The sequence below is a fragment of the Rhinolophus ferrumequinum genome, chromosome 12, assembly GCF_004115265.2.
Source record: "Rhinolophus ferrumequinum isolate MPI-CBG mRhiFer1 chromosome 12, mRhiFer1_v1.p, whole genome shotgun sequence".
Classification (NCBI taxonomy): domain Eukaryota; kingdom Metazoa; phylum Chordata; class Mammalia; order Chiroptera; family Rhinolophidae; genus Rhinolophus; species Rhinolophus ferrumequinum.
In genome coordinates, this window is record NC_046295.1 from 78,473,117 (window position 1) to 78,488,811 (window position 15,695).

The 15,695-nt window shown below is 56.9% G+C and overlaps 1 protein-coding gene across 1 annotated transcript in view; it reads left to right on the forward strand.

Annotated features, from left to right (window-relative positions):
- Positions 1-985: 985 nt before the first annotated feature.
- The window catches only part of NCS1 (neuronal calcium sensor 1), a 48,413-nt gene continuing 33,703 nt past the window's right edge, over positions 986-15,695 (forward strand). The window contains exon 1 of the mRNA XM_033123350.1: positions 986-1,165. Within this exon, the coding sequence (XP_032979241.1) occupies positions 1,102-1,165 (64 nt within the window). The 5' untranslated portion in view covers positions 986-1,101. The remainder of the gene's footprint in view (positions 1,166-15,695) is intronic.

The window sequence follows — 15,695 nt, forward strand, 5'->3', positions numbered from 1 at the left end:
TCCGTGGAGGAGAGGGCTTCCCCTTCTTTCTGGCCTCAGATCATACATGCCCTGCCCCTGGAGCCCCTGGGCCAGGAGGGCTGTCCCTCTGGGCTCAGGCGTCCTTCCCTCCTCCAGGATTTCAGGGCCTTGATCACTTTGCCAATCACTCTCTCCCCGTCCCCCTGGGCTTGGAGGTAACCTTCCCCCAGGCCGCGGTAGGTGCCCCCACTATAAGATGTGACATCTTGCACCGCAATGCCGGTCCCCGCCCGCGCCACCCCGTAAGGGCTGGGGCCGCGCTTGTCCTGTGCACAGCTGTGGCCCCAGCGCCCAGCAAATCCGTGTCGAATGAATGAAATTCGCCGAGCAGAGACTCGGCCTCATTCACGTCAGTCTTCCGGGCCCTCCCCAGCCCTGCTCCGCGGTGCGGGGGGAGGGGGGGAACTGGAATGCCCGGGATCGATTCAAGGCGGATGGCAGCGTGACCCCCCCTCCCGCCCCGGGACGCAGTGAGGCAAGGGAGCGCCCCTCTGCCGCCCCAGCTCAGTGTTCAGGGGGCGGCGGATCCACGGGCGCAGGCCGGGCGGGGCGGGTGCGGGGCGGGAGGAGGTGCCGGGCGCTGAGTGGCGGCTCCGGGTCCACCCCTGGCGCGCGGGTGCGGGCGGGAGGCGGGAGGCGGGAGGCGGGGAGCGCAGGGGCGGCGGCGCAGGGAGCGCAGCAGCGAGCATGTGCCGCGGAGCCCAGTAACCAGGGACGACCGGGCAACACCGCGGCCGCGTCGGCGCCCAACCCAGCGCAGCTCGCGCCGCGGCGCCGGGAGAGGGCGGCGGCCGACGGCCGGGCCTGCCCAGCGGCTGCCCCTCGCGCCCGGGCCCGCGCCGCGGCCAGGGCAGTTGAGGCGCCGCCAGACGCGCAGGCAGCGCAGCGCCCCGCGCCGGAGCTCCGCGCCCGGGCCGCGCGGGCCCGGCGCAGACAAAGGCGCGGCCCGGCCCGGCCCCGCTCGGCCCGCCGGCCTCCGTGCGCCCAGCCCCGGCCGCCCCGGCCCGCGTCGGCCGAACCGTTCCCTCTGGGCGCCCCGCCGGGGTCGGGCCCGGGGACAGGGGCCCGCGGCTGCCGAGGATGGGGAAATCCAACAGCAAGTTGAAGCCCGAAGTTGTGGAGGAGCTGACCAGGAAAACCTACTGTGAGTGCGCGCCTGGGACCCCCTCCCCGCGCCCCCGCGCCCCTCCCCCACGCGTGGTCTCTCCACCCAAACCCCTTGTCCCCTCTGCGGGCCCACTCCCCACCCTCTTCAACGCCGCAACCCTCCCTGGGTCATTCCCTGTCCTGCCTTCGATCCGGCCCCCCCACCCCCCGAAGGCCCGGGTTGCACCCTCAGCCCCACACCTGGCCCTATTGTTCTAGGGCACCCAGCCCCCCACGCTCGGGACGTGTGCCGCCTGTCAGCGTCTGCGGGGCCACCCCCAGGCGTGGAGGGAAAGCCCCAGCCCACCCTAGGCCCCCTCTCTGCAGAGCTGTCCGAAAGGGCAGGGGTGTGCAAGGGCCAGGGGCGGTGGTCCGGGCAGGGGGCGCCTGGTTTCCAGGTGGCTCTGGCTGCGCGGAGCCGACTGGCACGAGCGCGGCGGGGCGGGTGATTCATGCATCACGATGCCGCCGCCGTTGCTGCTGCTGCCGCTGCCGGTACTGCGAGGTTGGCCTGTCGCCCCCTCCTTGGCCTCCGTGTGTGGGGGGTGGCGAGACTTGTCAGAGAGCTCGTGGCAGCAGCTGCATCCAAGGGTCCTGGGCACCCTGTTGGCTGCAGGATTTACAGGCTGAATTCTCCTCTGGCCCTGAATTCACCTCCCCCCTCCTACCTCTATCTGCTAAACTGGGAAATGGGTTTATACAGCCATGGGTGATCTGCTCCCTCTCAGCATTTAACCGTCTGAGGCACCCCAAAGCGGTGGGTCTGTCCATTTCCGGCTTCTCTGAATCTGTCCGAGTGTGTATCTCTCCACTTGCCCAACTTCACAACTCTACAGTCCCTCGCAGCTCTAATTTCTCCTTACCAGACTTCTCCCTTCCCTGCATGCAGCCTCTTGGCAGATGCGCTGACGTGTTAGGGGTTAATGGCACTACGTCCTGACCCACGGGTCTTTCTTTTTGGGAGACAGGGTGGACAGCTTCCAGCCTGGTAGGACTTCTGCCTGGACGTCTGACTTGGAAAGGGGCAGGTGTCCCTGGGCTTGGGTTGGAATTCAGAACCCTACCCGGGCACCTGCGTGGGTCCAGCCCCTCTGCACCCTCCCTGGAGGCAGCAGATTGACTGCCAGTCCTGTGCGTTGATGGAGGCTTGGGAGGCAGGTTCTGGTGGTGCATTGCACAACCTCTGCTCCCTCCCCCATCGGTCTTCTGGGCACATTTGCAGGTCTGTCCAAGCCCACGCTTCAGCTCCATGTCCCTCGCCCCCACGTGCTTGGAACAAAGGGGGCTTTCCTAAGTGGGCGGCTAGTCTGCCGAGAGGTCCTGGCCCTTCTCCAGTGGAATTCTGCAGCAAGGAGCTCATCTTCCAGTAGCTGCTCCTTGAAGGGGGAAGGCTCCAAGGACCAGGAACTCCATCTTTGCTCCTCTGACCCTCTTATCAAGGTGGGTGGGTAGCCCTTCCCAGTTTGGCTGCTGGTTTGTGAGATTTGCTGGGCCTTCAGGCTCCATCCAGATATGGTCCATAGCTGTCAGCTGACAGCCTGCAGGCGGGACCTCCTGGGAGGCAGAGGGCACGTGGACTTTGCCATGAGATGTGGCCTTAGGCTGCACTGGCCTGTCTCCATCACGGGGAGCAGGGGAGCCACCTGTGAGCTGAATGAAGTCAGGTTTCCTGCTTATGGGGCACGTCACACGCTGAGCTCTTTGCATCGTTAGCACATTGAATCCTTGCAACAGCCCTGTGCATAGTGGGCACTGTTCCTCTCCCCATTTACAGATGAGAAACTAAGGCTCAAAGAGGTGAGTGGCATTCCCACGGGCCCACAGCCAGTCATTAGGCAGTGTTAGGACTTGAACTCAGGTCTGTCCATCTCCAAAGTTATGTCTCTTGAGAGACCGCAGTGCTCATGCCAAGAAGTCAGGAGGGACCTTTCTTCTGTGTGTCCCTGTCTGGTTTCTGCTATAAGACGTGGTGGTGGATTCTGGATGGGTAGGGACCTGGGGCAGCATTTTGTCCAGCCCCCTCTCTCCAGGCAGATCTGTCACCTTGGAGAGAAGTTGAGTCAACAAGGCTCTGTTAGGAACTGGCCTGGTGGTGCTGGGCTGCCTGGACTATTTTTAAATGCCTTTGGATACATAGAACAGTTTTGATCAAGGAGATAGTGGCTGTTTTTCCTAGAGCCCTTATTTGGGGTGGGCTGGTGGAGGTGGTGGGGGGTTCATTTTCTGATGCCGGCTCCCTCAGCACAGGCCTTGGTCTGTTTGGCTGTGTTGGCACTTAGTAGGTCCACAGGTTTGTTGAATGAAAAGTCTTCCAGCAGGAAGAGCAGACAGAGAAAGCCTCCAGCTTGTTCTAAGGCCCCAGATGGGCTTCCTTCTGATGGGGAGTGGAGCCATCTGCTCTTTGTTCAGGGGACTCTGTGTGTGGAGTCAGGAGAGGAGCGCTTAGGAAGGACTCCCAAATGTCAGAATCTCCTGGAGGGCTTGTTCAATAGCAGCAGGCCTGGGCTGGGTGGCCCTCCCGGATTTCTGATTCTTTAGGTCTAGGCTGGGCCCAAGAATTTGATCCTTGACAAGTGTTTGTCATGGAGAGCTAGATTCCCAGGACCCCCAGTTGAAGACTCACAGCTGGTCCTGGGGCCCTGGCATACATAAGCATCACCTGGTGTCCGAGGCCACCTTGGGCACAGCACAGCTGGCTACAACGCTGAGTGGGGCCCAGAGGGGAATCCCGATGGTCACACCTGAGTCAGTGTGACTACCACCCTTGGTGGTGCTCCTCCTGCTCCCTGGGAAAGACTGTCCTGGGGGTCTGTGTGTCAGGAAGCAGGAGATTGAAAAGTTCCAGCTGTGTGGCCCCCGCTGGACGAATCCAGATAAAGCTTGGCTACAACCCTCCATCTTTTAGGCTTGCCACCGCAGGGCAGATTTTTTTTCCTCCTCTGCAGATAAGATTTTATAAATCATAACCCAGTCCTCACCCTTCCTGGCATAGTTCATTTCCAGGGGCAAAAGGAGGTTTCAGAGGGGGAGGTTCCCACCCCGCCGGGACTCACAGAGCAATAGTCAGTGTGGTCAGCAGCCTGGTTTTCTGAGGTCCGGTCCATTTTCTTCCAGCTTGATGGTGAGGCTGTTGTCATCCCTATGTGCCCAGGCTATGGGACAGGCCAGCCCCTCACCTCACCTAGCTGAGCCTCAGTTTCCGCATCTGCAAAATGGGTATGCCCACGGTGCCTGACTCCTAGGGGGTGTAAGGCGTCAACAGGATAATTTACATAACAGCCTAATACGTGGCATACGGGAAGGGGTCCTCCTTAACTCATGACAAACACTTGTCAAGGACGCCAGGAGGCTTGTTCGTGACCATTATCAATATTGTTGTTTTTAGGACACGATACAGCTTCATCTTGAACTGGTCTTAAGTGTACCTTGTGGGTGAAGCCCCTCTGTCCAGAGGCATCTTCCCACAGTCCTGGTCTTTGTGCCGGGCCCTCGGGAGGCACAGAAAGCCGGGATCTTTGGTTTGTTCGATTCTTAGCAGGTTCTTGTTTTACCAGCAGCCGTCTCCCCCTCCCACCCGCATTTGTTAATTTTTAGCTGCCCTGACCTACCTTTCATCGAGTGTTCACTCTGTGTGGAGTACAGAGACAGACACGTGAACGAGAGAGATGTAATGCCTGCCCTCAGGTGGACACCAGCTAGGTAGTCCTTTCGAAAAACTGAGCCATTTGCCGTGGTCTGAGTGGCATTCGTTTAAAGGCTTCTGGGCCCACGCCAGCTGGGCCCAAGAGGCAGAAGCCTCCAGCTGCCCGCCCCTCCTTCCCCTCTCTCCATGATGTTCATGGCACTCCCCAGGGACCCTCTGTTCAAGACTCAGGGGAGGCCACCTCTTCCTTCTCGCTCTTGGTCAGCCCAGGCTCTGCCTTGACCTTGCTTGCCAACCTTGAGTCTCCTTGGCCTTTTTCCTAATGCCCAGAATGGTGCCCGGCACATGGCAGCTTGTGGATGAGCAATTGGATGGAAGGTCTAGGTAGCCAGCAGCTAACGCCTCTGTGACCCACAGCGGAGAAGGGGATCCCTGGTCTGGGTCGGGAGTCGTGTTGAGAGATGCTGGGTGTTGGGCTCTAGGGTTTCTCTGGCTTTGGGAAGGGTCCCCTGAGGATCCCTGCCTGTGTAGGCTAAGGAATATTCCCTCATCGTTGCTTCCCCCACCCAATTCTGCTTGGCCAGAGGGAGTAAGACATTGCCTTGGGGGGGGCAGTATTTGGCACCCATCTTGGGACAAATGGTGGAGGTGGGGTGTGGAGAGCCCCACAGCTAGGCGAGGGATAAGCCACCAGGAGAGGGAAGGCCCAGGGGAGGGAGGTGGCTTCTGCAATCCTTATGTATCTGTGTGCCTGGGGGTAAGACCATGGAGGCTGCTTCCTGTCTCCAGAAGCATAAGTAGAATCGCAGCAAGAGGGATCGAGGTTAGACTCTAACACTAAGTTGGGCACCTGGTGGAGAAACATCAAGTGTGTTGTCAGGAAAGAACTCAATATCCTGGGGAATGGGGCTGGGTCCCACTCAGGCTCTGTGACCTTGGGCAAGTCACTTACCCTCTCTGAGCACCCGTTTGTTCATCTGCAATACCTGCCCACGTGACTCCGTGGATCCAAATGGGAGAATGCTTTGAGGTCCGGGGACATGGGGCTGCTTGGTAGCACCATTTTAGGGATGAAAGTGGGCTTCAGGGGCCCGATGGGCCGGGGTTCTGGCCCTTCCCTTGGGCAAGCCCTATCTCATGGAGCTTCACATTCCCCCTGTGGAAAATGGGCCTCACGGTGGTCCCAGAGGTGGGGAGGATTGGGGGCACATGAAGGGTTTAGCACAGTGCCTGATTCCGAGGGGACCCTTTAACCTCTCCTGGTGGCACTGGCCCTAGGATGCAAGTCCTGTGTCCTCTGGAGCAGGGCTGCCTGAGTGGGACTACAGCCTGGCCAGAGAGGGCCAGGGACTCCTCCTCACGCCTGTTCTGGCTGTTTCCGCCTCTTCCAGCTCCATGTTAAACACCACCCGACTCCTTCCGTCCCCACCCCCACCCCAGAGAGTTCTGACATCGCACATCTCACAGTGTCACGTGAAAGTCCTTTCTCCAGCCATGGCCTTGGGAAGGGACCCTGCTTCCGCTGCTCCCAAGACCAGGCCTGAGCCCCTCTGGGGCAGGTCATGTTCAGTGGGAGACGTCATCCCTCACCAAGGGCCCCCAAAGCCATAGAAAGGGATTTGGACATTTCTGAGATGGGGCAGCCATGGATGGAGGTGGTGGAGACATGTTAGATTTGGGTGTGGAGATTGTTCTTGCCTATCGTCCAAAGAATGGATTGGAGGGGTGGGTTGTAGTCAAGGCCAGGGTGATCACCGTGATGAATTGGGGGTATCAGTGGGGATGACGTGAGGACAGACTCGACATGTACGTATTTAGGAGAAAGACTCTGTGGGTCTTGGCACATGGGTTTCGTTACCTTGTACATGTGGGGTTATTTACTTCTGCTTTTGTAACTTACTAAAACCTGACAATCGTGAACGGTTGCTTACTTCATTAACTGTTCTTCTAAAACACGATTCTTAAATGGTGCACATATAAACGCAACATTTTATTTAGTCCCCATGCCATTGGATAGTTAGGTTGCTTTTTCCCTCATTGTAAACAGTGCTGCGACCAGCATCTTTGTACTCAGTCTTTGCATGAGCGTCTTTGTAGTAAATCTCCGCACACGTCTCTTCTTGAAGATAAGTTTCCCAAAGGGAAGTTATGGAATTAAAGGCTGGAGACATCTCAAAAAGCTTTTGAGTGAAAAACGGTTACATTGCTCTCCAAAAAATATGTTCCCATTTATAGTCTCAGCAAAAGTGGACGCGAGAGTGCCCATTTCCCTGCATTCTTGCCAGCACTGAGTCTTATTGTTTTCCCTCATCATTGCCAACTTTATGGGGAAGAAAAGAGGAACTCACTGTTTCAATATTCATTTTCTTGATTACTATTAAATAGAATCCTAGAATCTGTGAGCTAGGGGAGACTTTGGGATCACGTAGTCCAATGCCCTCATTTTGCAAATGGACAAATCGAGTACCAGAGAGGTGATGTCTGTCTCCCAAGTCACATGGCAAATACTGGGCAGGAGCCTAGGACTGTGCCTGCTGTCAGGGTGCCCCCACTGTACCATGATGGGTTGGCTGATGGGGTGTCTTGCTTTCTTCATGGAAGTTTCTCCTGGTATGCTTCATCTTATCCTAACTATCTCTTGCTGTCAAGTAATGAAAAGAAAAAAAAAACACAAACGTAGTATAACTTAAAAACAGTGTTCTTTTTTACCGTCGTTACAAGATGAAACACTTTGCACATCCCGAGTGTGGTCTATTTACCAGGACAGAGATTGTCATAAATTAACTGTCAAGTCCCCAGGTAACTTGGTGATTGGGGCCAGGCTCCGGGCCGAGGGCAGGACAGCTGTGTCAAGGGCTGGAGGGCCACCTTGTCGTTTTCTGGCTGTGTGACTCTGGCAAGCCCTTCACCACCCTGAGCTCTGGGCCCCTCATGGGAGAGATGGGCACTGACACCAGTGCTTTTCCTGCAGGTGGACAGGGGACTGGCACATAGTAAGTGCTCAGTAAATGCTTGCACAGCAAGGAGGCTGGGGGGCAGTGTCTGCATTGGGCCCCCAGCCCACCCAGCTGGGAAGGAGGGCTCGCTCTGGAATGCTGGGTTTTAGGGTCCTGTGCGGTGTGGGCTCCGAAGGCTGGAAAGACACCCGCCTGGGCGTCAGTCCCAGAACCAGCGTGGCCTGAACAGTGACTTCAGAGTCACTGGCTCCCCCTGGGACTCAGTTTCCCTTTCTGGACAAGGCTCAGGTTGCCAGATGGATGGTGAGACTTCCGTGGGGCGTGTGCTGGACTCTGGTGTCTGATGACCGGCTCCTGGGCTCTCTCGGCACAGGCACAGTTTTCAGGGTCTCAATGCCTATTTCCTCATCTGTGGCCTGGGGTCCTAATACCTCCATAATGGGGCTGTTGTGTGTGAGGTTAGGAAGAGTGGAGACTGAATTTGGTGGCTCAGCTCGGGTGCTCCCATGGTGATAGAGAATCCGTAATGAACAGCGTGGAAAGATCAGAGGCTGTCACCATGGTGAGTCTGGCAGTAAGCATGTTCATGGGATCCAGGCCCGGCTCTGTGCTCACCGGCATTCATCCCCAACTCTTGCCAGGAGCCCTGCGTGGTCCCCACAGCTAAGGAAACTGAGGTCCAGAGGGGATCGATCCGAGCTGCCCGAGGCCACACCTCTGTGAGTGGTGCCGTCGGAGTCTGACCCTGGCCGGCGGGTAGGGACCCCATGCAGGTGGGGGCTCTGAGTTGCCACTGTGGGGGTGTGTGGTGAGCGTGAGTGAGTGTGGGTGCCTGGTGTGGGTGTGCGGGGGCGTGGGGGCTGCGGGTCCTGTGTGTAAGCCCTGGCTCGCGTGGGCATGCCCCGAGTGTGCGTGATGGGGTCGTGGCGTGTGTCAGGAGTGGGTGAGCTGGCACGTCTGTGCACGCGCATGCGCACGGTGGTATGTGCGGGCGGTTCTGTGCACATTGTGAATGTAGGTGTGCGTGGGTGGGGGTGGGGGGCAGGAACACTTGGGTGGGAGGCACAGACAGGCCAGGAGCCCGAATCAAAAGCTGATTACTCAGCTGCCTGCTCTGGGACCCGGCGACGTGGCTGCCCCTTTTCAGTCCCCTTCTGTCCAGGCCACTATGATCTCCGGGAGCCCATCTGCCCTCGGGCAAGTGGAGAAATATCAGTAGGAGGAATGACAATAATGATGAATCCTGTTTATCAAGTGGGTACTCCGTGCCATGAGTGCTGAGTACAGATCTCCCCGCCTTGAAGTCTCGCCACAACACTGGGAGTAGGGACAATATGCCCATTTCACAGATGGAGAAAAGGGGGCCCAGGCAAGTTCAGGGACATGCCTCCCAGCCAGTTAGTGGCCAGGCTAGGGCTCAGGCTCAGATCTTTGTTTTGACGTAGCCATGCTCTTGCCACCACGAGCCTGCCTCCAATGATCTCGTACCCTTAGAGCTGCCTAGAGGGTAATGAGTTCCCCATCACTGGAGGCATGCAAGCGGCTGCTGGAGCAGCAGACACTGGCCAGGCATCCTGGAGTCTTGGCTATGTGAGGTTGGATGGGAGGTAGGATCCTTCCAGCTGTGAACATGCAGCCCTTCTGGTCCAGGATGCTCTCATTCCTCCAGGGGATTTGGAACAGCCTCGGCTTCACTTCCTCGGGAAGTGTCTATGTCCTCATGGGTCAGTGTGGGGCTCAGCGGCACAGTGCTAGAGGGGACCTTGGGGTCTGGAGGTCTGGTTGCAGCACCCCGGGCCACTGTAAGCTCCTTCAGGGTTGGGACGCATCTGGTGGGTTTGGGTTTTGTGCAGTGCCCGGCCGGCAGCTGCGCATGGGGCAGGCCTGGGATTGCCTCTGTGTGAGGCTTTGGGATTCCCTGGGTGCTCGACCATGGGTTGCTTTGTTTGCTCCTCAGCTGGTCAGGATGGGCCCCACCTATGCCCCTGACCTGCAATCTGATGTCTGGGGGGACTGGCCAGGGAGTCAGAGTCTGGGGTCGTGCCAGACATGCTGTGGCCTTTAGCCTCCCACTCAGGGTCTCAGTTTCCCCATCCATCCCACTCAGTGTGAGATGGCATGTCACCTCTTCTCAGCCCCAGTAAACCCTGAGGGTGCCATCTAGGGGGAGGTGCTCCCTGCCTAGTGAGCCTAGGTTGGGGGTGTCCAGGAAGGGATGTAGCGCAGCTGCTGGCTCTGGCACTCCTGGTCCTACAAAGTGGCCCCAGGAAGCTGGTGGGACGTCCTGGTCGGCATGCTTGGATTCCCTGGCCGGGGAGAAGGGGGGCTGGAGGAATGTGGCTTTGAGGGATGTTTAGCCCAAGGCAGAAATAGCACTCTGCTTTTTATTTCATTCCTGCGTTTTCAGCTAGGAAGCGGGCTCAGAGTGCCTCTCTCCAGCCTCCTCTGGCTCCCCTACTGCTCAGGCCTTTTGGGAACACAAAGTGGCCTCTTTTTTTTAAAAAAAAAGCTAAGGAGCTGCTGTGGGAACCAGAGGGGGCCCTGGATTTGGAGTCAAACTGAGTTCAAATCCCCCAATCTCCACATCCCAACCCTGTGACCACTTTGTGCTTTGACCCTCTGCTTTCTCCTATGCAGAATTGGGGGGAGGGGACTTGAGCTGAGGTGGCTTTTCCGGTGTGTGTGGTGTAGTGTCAGGAGCTCCTGCTCAGGGACCCCCTGGGCCTGGGTGCAAATCCCAGCTCCTCTCAATAGTTCTGGGACCTTGGCCAAGCCCTTTTCCATTGAGCCTCCTTACTTAATCTGTAAAATGGGCAGAGATGACAATGCTGCCTCCCAGGGCTGGGGCTGGAATGAGCGTGAAAGTATTGGCCAGAGGGCCTGGCACGTCCCAGGCTCTTGAATCCATCCTCCGAGTGCTGGCGGCCCCCACATAAAATGGGAAAACACCTCCTGTGGGCTTGCTGCTGGGGCGAATGAGGGTCTGTGCCCTGGGCGAGAGGCAGTCGGAGGAAGCTTTTCATCTGATCCTTCCATTTGTCTTGTCCCTCTGACCCAGGGCAGGACCCACCCTGCCCACACTCAGCTTGCGCCAGTGCCCAGTCGGTGCCTCCCCAGCCTGCTGGTGAGGACACTTAACTGTCTTCCCCTTCTCGTTTGGCTGTGAGCAGCCGTGAGGTCGGGACCAAATCCCATTGTGTGGTTCACCGCTGTGTGCCAGCTCTTAGAACAGAGCCTGGAGCAATGTGTTGGAACGGATGAAAATACAAAGACATAAACGAACAAGGTAATGAATGAAGTTTCTTCTCATCCATCTTGGTGCCTTGCTTTCTGTTCCTCTCCAGCCCCCTCCTGCCTCATGGGCTGGGGGAGGGAGGATTTGCCATGTCCAGCGTGGAGGGGCCCTGAGAAGTCAGGTGCCGGGAGGCTGGGCCTTAGCAGGGCAGGCTGAGCAAGGACCCCTGGCTGCTCTCACCTTCTGGGGCCAGGGAGACGAGGGGCCCCAGCCACCAGCCAGCCAGCACGGCCCCTCCTTCCAGGCCCTTCCCGCTCCTGCCTCTTTGTAGGAACCAAAAGATTCCTGTTCAAAGGCAGGAGATGGGGCTATTTTTGGCACTGTGGGGGAAAAAGCAAATGCTTCCCTTGTGTTCAAAAATATATGGTGTGTGCGCTGGGCAGACGAGGAGCTCAGCAGGCTCAAAGCCCATGCTGGCCGGGCTCCGGCCCCTCGGCCCGTGGTCCTGAGTCCTCCGGGGCTCAGTTGCCCACATGGCTGCATTGGGTAGGTATTGTTTCCAGACCGCCTGAGATGAGGCCCTTGCTGGGCCCGAGCGGAACGTGATCTTTATTAAAACTGAGAGCAGCCGTCACAGTAGAGTCGAGGAGCCTGCTCACGGCTCTCACCCTGACTTGCGTTTCCTGCATTTGGATTCTGTGCAGCTGGGTGGTCGTGGGAAGTTTCTGGGTACACCGCAGGAAGGAGGTCCGGCCCGCTGTGGCAGGAGGGCAGGCGGCGCCAGTGCCCGTGCGAAGGCAGCCCCGGGCTGCCTGGCCACCTGGTCACCCCTCACGCCCTGATTCAGGAAGCGTTTATGAAACAGCTGTCTCGTGCCAGGTCCTGTGGGCACCAGGACACAGAGCAGATTGCACGGGTGGCCTTCCGGTCCTGCTGGCATTCACAGTTTGGTGGGGAAACAGACGTCAGGCCAGGATAAGCATCAAGACAGGGCATTGCACAGCACTGTGGGAGCACCTGGTCTGGGGTGCACCTGAGAGGGCCTGAGTCCAGGTCCCTGGTGTGTTCCTCAAGTCCAGCGGGCCTGTGTTCTGTGATCACTGGATGGATGAAGGGTAAAAAATCCGATTTGTTCCTCCTAACCATCCTGCGAGGAAGGTATCACCACCACCACCACCCCATTTTACAGATGAGGAAACTGAGGCGCAGAGAAGTGAATTCAGTTTCTTAAGGTCACACAGGGGCTGAAGAAGGACTCCATTCCAAAAAGACCCTTCCTGTTGATCAGGTGTCTCAGCGCCTCCCACCATGTCTGACCTTGGCAACTGTTTGGAAAATGTTTGTGGAATAGACCTGACCCTCGTCCATGTTTGAGAGGTTCTCCACGGGGAGTCCTGAGCAAACTCCACATGCCAACCTTCCCCCAAGGTCCCAAAGGGAGCACAGTGTGGTTCACCTCCTTCAGGATCCACTCTTCTGGAAGATTCAGAGGCTGGCAGTAGAGATGGCTTGAATTAGGGAGTAGTGCTTAGAGCCTTACCTTGGTGTGTGTATGTGTGTGTGTGTGTGTGTGTGTTTTAGGAAATAAAAGTAACCGTGTGTACTTTCTAACTTACCCTCCTCAAATAGGCATAACATCCGCCTTCTTCAAGAACAGAAACATACTGAGCACCTATTATGTGCTAGATGCAGTTCCATGGCTACGAGAGGCAGACACAGATCCTGCCCTGTGGAGCCCCCAGCCACTGGGGAAGGACAAAATTGGAAAATATGGCAGCCACAAAGACGGGAACAAAACCATTTCTCATGCTGCTTCTCTGAGGTCGCTGTGGTTAACATTTCCACCCAGGTCCTTCCAGCCTTTTTTCTATGTACGTAGCTATAGTAGGTTTTATCATCCTCCGTTTTCTGATGAGGAAACTGAGGCTCAGAGAGTTTAACCGACTTGTCCCCAGGTCACACAGCTGGAACATGGGAGTACCCGGCATTGAACCCACGTCCGTGTGTCTTGGTGTGGTCACTCAGTCAAAGCAAGTCATCAATAGATCAGCAGATATTGAGGACCTTTGTTTCCCAGCCCTTTGTTGGGTAGTCAGAGAAACCAAAGATTCTGTGCTTCTTTGAGGGGACCCAGTGACCCAGTTCAGGAGTCAGGCAGGATGTAAAACTGGTCAACTCCCAGAATGCATTTGTGTGAGGTTTTGAACACCACATTTCTCTGAGTTCTGGAGTCACACAGACCTTGGCTCCCAGCTCCACTGCAGACTGACTTCAGTCTTTGGGCAAGTAGCTTCACCTCTAGGACCCTCAGTTTCCTAATCTGTATAATGGGGATAATCAAAAGCCTTGCTTCATAGCATCGTTTGGGCGCTGAATGAGATTAATGCATGCAGGATGTTTAGCCCAGGACTGGCACACAGTAAATGGCCTAGTAAATGGCAGTTCTTTTCCTCTTGCTGTTCCTAGAAGCCACAGGACAAAGTATATCGTTCTGCAGTTTACTTGAAAAATTACTTGAGAATTTTTTTGGAAAGTTATTTAACATACAGAAATTAAAATCAATGTGTTTTATAACTTTATTTTTCGAGTAAAACAAACACGTATCAATGATGGAGCAGAATGCAAAATTTGTGGAAATTATTTGAGCTAGAACACAGAATTTGGACTAAACCTTGTTTGTGGTGGCCGCCTGGGATTCTGCTCCCCTACTCCTGGGGGTCACCGGCCCTCTCCCCTCAGGGGCTCTGTGGAGGGCGCTTTTGGGGAACCCTTGGCCTTCGTCCAGGGACGAAGCACTTCCACCTACCTGTGAGATAGTCAAAGTGAATATTCTCAACCCATTTGTCAGATGAGAAAACTGAGGCTTGCGTGGGAAATGAAGCACAAAGATTCAAGCTGTGTTTGGTAAATCTAAACCTGAGAAGGGTCACAGCATCCAGGAGAAAGTTGGAGCCAAGGGCCTGGCTCTCCAGGAGAGGTGCCACCAACGGGTAGTTTGATGGGGAGGAGCCAGCTGTTCCAGGCTGGACTGTGTAGCCCAAGTCTCATACCCCCCAATGCTTGGCCCACAGCAGGGGCTCAGCGAGTGCTTGCCATGGCCTGGGGGCTCAGTGGGTGGCCTCCTTCCTAGAGCCCCAGACTCCAGTATCAGATGACCCTGGGCTCCCGTGTCCGCTCCTCCACCACTGACCAGAGGGGGCCCTGTCAGACATGCTGTGGCCTTTAGCCTCCTGCTCAGGGTCTCAGTTTCCCCATCCATCCCACTCAGTGTGAGATGGCATGTCACCTCTTCTCAGCCCCAGGAAACCTTGAGGGTGCCATCTAGGGAGAGGTGCTCCTAGATGTGACCTCAGACCAGTGCTTTTGCATTTCTGTGAAGCCTCAGTTTCTTCATCAGCGAAGTGGACTGGTGGGGACCTCTCAGGGGACCTCTCAGCGCAGGGCCTGGTGTGGCACAAGAATTTAGCCACCACGTGGTCTGGTATCGGGGGATCCTGAGGGATTTGAACTGGGATTTGAGCAGCTCTGAGCTGCCTCTCACACCTGTGTTTCTCTCTGTGTCCCTGGAATGCTCCCATCTTAGCAGCAGCCCCACGGCTGGCCCTGCTGCATCTCCTGCAGCTGCCCTGATGGCAGTGAGACCCTGATGGTTTATTCTAATTCCATGACTGTCATCAGGATAGTCCATATCTGTATGCTAAGCACCTGTCCCAGGCTGTGCTAGTGCTTTTTTTTTTTTTAGAGATTTTATTGGGGAAGGGGAACAGGACTTTATTGGGGAACAGTGTGTACTTCCAGTACTTTTTTCCAAGTCAAGTTGTTGTCCTTTCAATCTTAGTTGTGGAGGGCGCAGCTCAGCTCCAGGTCCAGTTGCCATTTTCTAGTTGCAGGGGGCACAGCCCACCATCCCTTGCGGGAGTCGAACCGACAACCTGTGGTTGAGAGGACCCACTACAACCAACTGAGCCATCCGGGAGCTCAGCGGCAGCTCCACTCAAGGTGCCGTGTTCAATTTTAGTTGCAGAGCCCACCATACCTTGCCGGAGTTGAGGAATCGAACCGGCAACCTTGTGGTTGAGAGCCCACTGGCCCATGTGGGAATCGAACCGGCAGCCTTTGGGCCTTCGGAGTTAGGAGCACGGAGCTCTAACCGCCTGAGCCACTGGGCCGGCCCTGCGCTAGTGCTTTTGACTTGCGTCCTCTTGCTGGCGCTGACAGCAGCCCCATGATGGAGTTGGAAACCAAGGCTCAGAGAGGGGAGTGTGTCCAGGCCACACAGCGACCGCACCATGGGGGGCCTGTCTGCACAGAGGCCCACGGTGGGAGAGAACCCGGCTTCTGAGGCTACGGCAGCGGCATCGCAGCCAGGCCTGAGCTCATGGTGGCGAAAAGCAGGTCCCAGGAGCTGGGGTTCCCAGCAGGGCCCTGCCCCGCGCATTCCTGCTGTCGCTGTGGCCCCGGGCAGTGCTCAGCCAACCTGCGTGGAAATAGTGCCCACTAAGGGGTGGGCTGCTTCTCCCTAGTGGGGAGAAGGGGCTGGAGCCCTGCTGGGAGGGCTGAGGGGGTGGCTCAGCTCAGAGTGCCCGGGAGTTCTAGACAGTTCTAGGCAGTTCTAGGCAGGAGGCCAGGCCTTCTTTCTGATGAAATTCAGGCTGCTGGCCCCCCCTGCAGCTGGGCATTTATGGAAAACAGG